The 6,031-nt window shown below is 38.9% G+C and overlaps 1 protein-coding gene across 6 annotated transcripts in view; it reads left to right on the top strand.

The window, feature by feature from the left end:
• The window catches only part of KMT2C (lysine methyltransferase 2C), a 246,640-nt gene that overhangs the window by 179,815 nt on the left and 60,794 nt on the right, over positions 1-6,031 (top strand). For all 6 annotated transcript variants that reach the window (XM_019508137.1, XM_019508136.1, XM_019508134.1 and 3 more), the window contains 5 exons: positions 312-423; positions 1,564-1,642; positions 1,748-1,811; positions 3,883-4,115; positions 5,912-6,016. In XM_019508137.1, coding sequence (XP_019363682.1) covers positions 312-423; positions 1,564-1,642; positions 1,748-1,811; positions 3,883-4,115; positions 5,912-6,016 — 593 coding nt within the window. The remainder of the gene's footprint in view (positions 1-311; positions 424-1,563; positions 1,643-1,747; positions 1,812-3,882; positions 4,116-5,911; positions 6,017-6,031) is intronic.

The raw sequence follows: 6,031 nt of genomic DNA, 5'->3' as shown, positions 1-6,031 counted from the left end.
CACACCTTCACAAATTCCCACATATACCCTACACCCATCCTCCAACTATACAACGTACCTACGTAATTTTGTATGTTTTGAGTTTTCTGCACATCATTTTGAGTTGTAACTGTGTGATTACAATTGCGATTAATTGTGACTATTTTTTTTTTATCGCACAACTAATTGCAATCAGTTTTTTTTAATCGTTTGACAGCCCTAGTGACCATGTGAAAGAGTGAGTGTGTGTTTGTGGGTGCACACATGCATTATACTTCAACAAAATAAAAATGTGCATCTGTAATTTATTCTTTACTGTTTTTATTTCATAGATTTTGATACCATCACTGATCCCATAATGAAAGCAAAAATGGTAGCTCTTAAAGGGATCAATAAAGTAATGGCACAGAGCAATATGGGGATGCCACCAATGGTCATGAACAGGTAGGTAAAGATGCTGCTGCTGTTTAAAGTAAAGCAAAAATAAACGCAAAGCATTATTATATTTTAGTCACTGGCAACCATGGATTGGAAACTAGATGCTTCCTCATAAAGACCACACTTACAGTTCACCATGTTGTAGATGATGGCCTGTTTTGAAATTAGCAAGTAAGAAAGCTAAGAAGAAGACCTGGATGAATTTCAACAAAAACATTTTATACAACTTTGCTGTGGCAGAGGTGTACAAGGATCAGTGCAGTAAAAAAAAAGTCCCTTTTTCACCAACACGTCAGTAGATCTGCCCAAGTGTAAACAGTGAATCAAAGGAATTAGTGTGGAAAAGGCCTGTTTTGTCATCTAGCTCATACTCCAGGCTGGTACAGGGCTGTTGCCAATGATGGAAGGAAATGTGGCCAGGTGGATAGGGCACTATACTGAAACTGAAACTTTTGCTGGGGCATGTTGTTTTAGTTCACGTCTGAAACATCTGGATTAATTATGTGCCTGGTTTATCCGTCTGATTTTAGAGGGAATAATAGGAATTGGTTATATTAAATAAACATAACATGATCTGTGTACCAGGTTCCCATGTAATTCCATCTCTTTTTTGTCCTCTTCTCATGATTAAAGTCCTCTGAGTTGGTACATTGTTGCTCATTGGAGCTACCATGTCAGAGTCTGGTGGCCAGGCCTCTTATAAAACCACTCCCAAGGTCCAAATGCTATTTACCCTGATCTTCCCAGGTATTTTACTGTGTTTATCACCCTGTATCTAAGCACGTTTAGTTTTAATTTTTTATCTTGGATAACTTTTAAAACACAGATATAGAGGCTTCTTATAAAATCATCTGCCCTTCTGAATCATCAGCATTAGCCAAAGCCAGGCAGTTCCTACTGTAGGACACCTTGCCGTTCTTAAATCATCCCATTGTGTGCCATAAGGGCCAAAGTTTGCATTAAGAGCATATCATTACAGTGCAGAATAAGAAAGTTTGCAAATACTTAAAATGCAGTAGTTCCAACAAATGTGTGCAAAATATTTGGAAGTTTTATTTTGCATCAGGTATGATTTGAAATATTGCCACTGTACTAAAATGCTTAGTGCTTTCAAGTCAAAATTATAGCTTATCTTCCTATCAATAGGTTTCCCTTTGTGGGTCAGCCAATGCCAGGAACGCAGACCAGCGAAGGCCAAAATCTTATACAGCAACCAATCACGCAGGTAACACAATTTGATACAAGAGCAGAAGTGTTTTTATACGATGTCTATGTTTAATCAAATTATGACTTAATCCGCTTGTTTATATACATTCTTTGATATTTTTAGGATGGAAATTTAACACCTCAGATTTCACGACCTAATCCTCCAAATTTTGGTCCAGGTTTTGTCAGTAAGTACAGATATCACAATTTATTGTATATGAGCTCAGAGTTTTATATTACAATTTAGTTCCAGTAATCATCTGTTATGTAAAAAAAAATGTAATTATAATATTAATTTATAACAAAAGACAAGACATGAGATATTAAAACAATAGCAGCAGTTTTTATTGCTCTTTTGTCTAGAAAATATATCCCCAAAAGATCTCAAGGAGAGAAGGGAGGTTGTACATATTTGCATTATAAAGTATCAGTCACATTAAGTTATATAATAGTATTTCATAGATTAGCATACAAGTTAGCTCTGCTCTTAAATTACAGACAGTTATCCCATAAATCTAATATTTTGTTGATCTATATAGGAACTATATGATCTGAGTTAACAGAGATTGTTTTAATTTACGGAGAAACTTTTTTGAATCATTCTTAGTCAAAAGAAAAAAAGCCAGAAATAAAAACTTGGAGGAGGAAACTATCTTAGAGAAAAAATGCTTACATCTGCAATGGGCAGTTTAGAAACACCTGGAAATGTTTTGTTGACGTACCTAATTTTTCCACTGCTCCCAAGCCATTATAACCCCTACCTAGAGAGATTACTTAATTTCTTATTTGTAGCCAAATAACTTCTATGTGTCCAAAAATCCCATAATCTTCTTAATAAAAAGAAGATGGAAGTAGCTAGATTCCCTCTTTCTGGTTACTGGAAAGCACAAGTTCTTGCTACATTTCTTGGAGGTATTTTCATTAACACTTAGCTTTTGCCAACTTCTGAGGCATAAATTAGGTTAACACTGAGCACTTCTGAAAATCTCTCTCTCTCTCTCTCTCTCTCTCTCTCTCTCTCTCTCTCTCTCTCTCTCTCTTTCTCAAAGTTATGTTATTTCACTACTGTATTTTCACTTCCCTCCATATCTGCAGTTATTCTCTACCATTGTCACTCAGTTGTCACTTGGGCTATATTATGAGTAACAGATCTAGTTCAGCACTGAAGGAATTGGTTTCCCTTGAGAATGTATATAGCTGTGAGATGCATCAAGGATTGAGAGAAAGTGTTTTCTGTATAGGGGACAAATAAAAAAGCACTATTGAAATACACTTGCAACACATTTCAAGTTTGTTTTATTGCAGTGACTTGGAATAGTCCTTAAACAGCAGTTTGTGTTTCAGTTTCTAATTCTGTAAATTCTTGAGTGCAAACATCTCATGCAATCTAATGAGCTGAATCCCTTAACTTCATACCAAAGATGTGTTCCATTTTCTAGTCATCTTATATTTAAGGCTCCACTCATTGAAGACAGCTTTAACCACCAGCTGTGGTCTCAAGTGAGATTCTTTGATCCATTACTGGACACAACTCTCTTTCTGTCCCTTTTCTGCTTATTACCCCAGTGCTCTGTAAACTAGACCAGCTACCCATTGATTTCAGGTGAAGTGCTAAGGTGTTGTTTTTATCCCACTAAGGCAGAAAGCAGGGTAGATTTGCATTTTGTAGATAAACTAAATCAGAGAATGTATGTGAATTTAGTTAGTCTGTAAAGTGCCAGTCCAACCTACCTTCTGCCTGACTTCAGACTACCACAGCGAACCACCGCTTTCCCTAACTACCCTGTTAAGCCTTACATAGTTTATATCTTTCCTGTCTGAGCTAATGCTTCTCACCGTATGTTTGTGTTCATCTGAAGCTTGAATATGACAGGGCCAACAGTAGAGTGCCCTTGATGTAAGGGGTTAATTGTTCTTGATCCACTAGATTGCAAACATAATGAGGGTCAGACTCACCTGTTCTCGTTGGGTTTTCCTCCATCAGGAGGCTGGTTAAAAGATGGGAAGAATAATGGAGCCAATTTCTTTTATTTGCATCTTAAGTAAGCTTCAGTCATATTTGGGGTTTGAAAGAGCTGTGTTAAAAGCTGTTTCTCATCATGTATTCTTAATAAATGCTGTGATTTCAAATTCTGTATTCTGCTTAAAGAGTCTTGACAATCACAAATAGGAAGAAATAAAAGTAGAAAAATAAATCTTTTTATAAGTAGGTCCCATAGCATAAGATTAGTGCATACTATGATTTACTTTCCCTCTCAGATGATTCTCAAAGAAAGCAATATGAAGAATGGCTGCAAGAAACGCAACAGCTTCTTCAGATGCAACAAAAATATCTTGAAGATCAAATTGGAGCACACCGAAAATCAAAAAAAGCTCTCTCAGCAAAACAGCGCACAGCCAAAAAAGCTGGTCGGGAATTCCCCGAAGAAGATGCAGAACAGCTTAAGCAAGTAACTGAGCAGCAGAGTATGGTCCAGAAACAGCTTGAACAGGTAGCGATTTAGAAATAAATAAATAATCTCATCTCTCCCACATTCTGATTATTCAGGTGTAATCTGATATTGGTCCTTGTTCCTGTTTGGCATGGCTTGTGGTCATGTTGGAGTGCCGTTTGCTTTGATTTGTGATTGTTAAATGTGGTGCAGCCCCCAGAAAGGAAAACACTCAAATAACTGCTCACCTTTCACACACCTTAATGACTAAATACCTTCCTAATTCACAGGGGTGTCCCCTCCTCCCCCTCCTGATTTCGAGGGCAGAACACAGGTGGAGCACAGCAGGCCCCTCCATGCTTCTGGCTGAGTGGCCCTTGTGGCCGCGCCCCTTCAGATCAGTTGCTAGGGATGTCATGTGCCCCTCCCCCCCCCCAACCGATTGGTGGAGAGGGGCAGGGCCACAAGACAGGCGGCTGTTGCAGCCAATCAGCAGCAGGGGTTGCAGCCATCTTGCCTGCAGCCCTTCAAATGGGCAGCCCTTCCTTCCCCTCTAGGAGCCAGCGTTTTCTTTTCCCTAAGTTTGTTTATCTATTAATTTATTTATTTCCCCGAGGGATTTCGCAGGCGTTGCCCAGATTTCCAGGGCAATGTCGGATTTCACAGAATCCACAAAATCCGTAAAACTGCAAATTGGTAGGTCCCTAGGAATGACTCAACGCTAGATTTCATAGTTTCAGCTTAGTAGCATTGCTAGAGCTTGGGAGAAAATGTTCAGCGACGGTAAGCAATAGAGAAGGGGAGCTGCTTTAAGAGTCTGGTAAGAGTTGCTGTGTAGCAGCAGTGCAAAGGAAAGTCTGCGTGTATAAAGAGCATACATTCAGACAACTGTGAATTGTACAAAAATAACAGTGTCTTGAAATACACTGCTCTGTTTCAAGATGGAGAAATCTGGTGACTCAAGCTTTTCTCTCAGGTTGCCAGAATAATTTGGTAGTTGTATGCCATCTGTGTCATGCATTGCAGTTTGAATACCCTCTTCCATTACATGCCTTCATTTACAACTTGAGCATGATCTTTTTCTCTGGTGAAAAAGAAGAAACTCCTAAGCGAATAGAGAAGTTGCTGCATGTCACCTGTCACTGCAAAATAGATACATTTGAAAAGAAACCTGAGAACTTAAGTGCCAATGTAAGAACCAGGCTTTATTCTTAGACCTAAAGTCAAGGTAACAAATTCATTTAGAGGGAGGGGTCTGATTTAATGCTCTACAGGCTATGATGTAATCTAAAGGCTTAAAATTTCTTTCAATCCATAGTGGCTCCCCCACAGCTATCTGTGAGAGGTTTGCACAGAGATTAAGGGGGCTTGCTTGTTTTTCTGTAGTGACCAAGGTGTACCTTAATTGGGGCATTGCAGCACTTCAAATTTTGAGTTCCTGCCCCAAAAGGGTGATTCACAAGGGCCCTGTTAGGTGTCTGCAATCCCTGGACAGCCAACAGAGAGACTTTGGTGGTGCCTAAAAGCAGTTTGAGTTTGGGCATTTACAGAGAGAGCCCAGTACAAGAGATCCTGCTCCATGACTCAGACTTCTAGACACTATGGTAATAGTATTAGTGGTGTTAGTAAAATTAAGAGTATTGCAAAAATTAATAATTATGGTGAGGATGATATTTTTATTTAGATGATGAGTATTTAGCGAAATTAAGCAAAATTACAACTGAGATTGTTTCAGTGCTAATCCTGGACAAGCCTTACCTTTCACAATCATAACTTCCCATGTAATACATCCTGCATGCTTTAGGTGCCATACGCATGGAACTTAAAGATGAGCAATGTCTGCTTTAAATTTTCAGATTAGAAAACAGCAAAAGGAGCATGCGGAGCTCATTGAGGAATATCGAATCAAGCAGCAGCAGCAGTGTGGAATGGCGCCCCATGCTGTGATGCCAGGAGTTCAGGCTCAGCCTCCCATA

Source organism: Gavialis gangeticus, unplaced genomic scaffold (assembly GCF_001723915.1).
Source record: "Gavialis gangeticus isolate Ggan-Ray unplaced genomic scaffold, GavGan_comp1, whole genome shotgun sequence".
Classification (NCBI taxonomy): domain Eukaryota; kingdom Metazoa; phylum Chordata; order Crocodylia; family Gavialidae; genus Gavialis; species Gavialis gangeticus.
The sequence above is the reverse complement of the archived record's forward strand: the minus strand, read 5'-3'. Positions and strand labels throughout refer to the sequence as shown.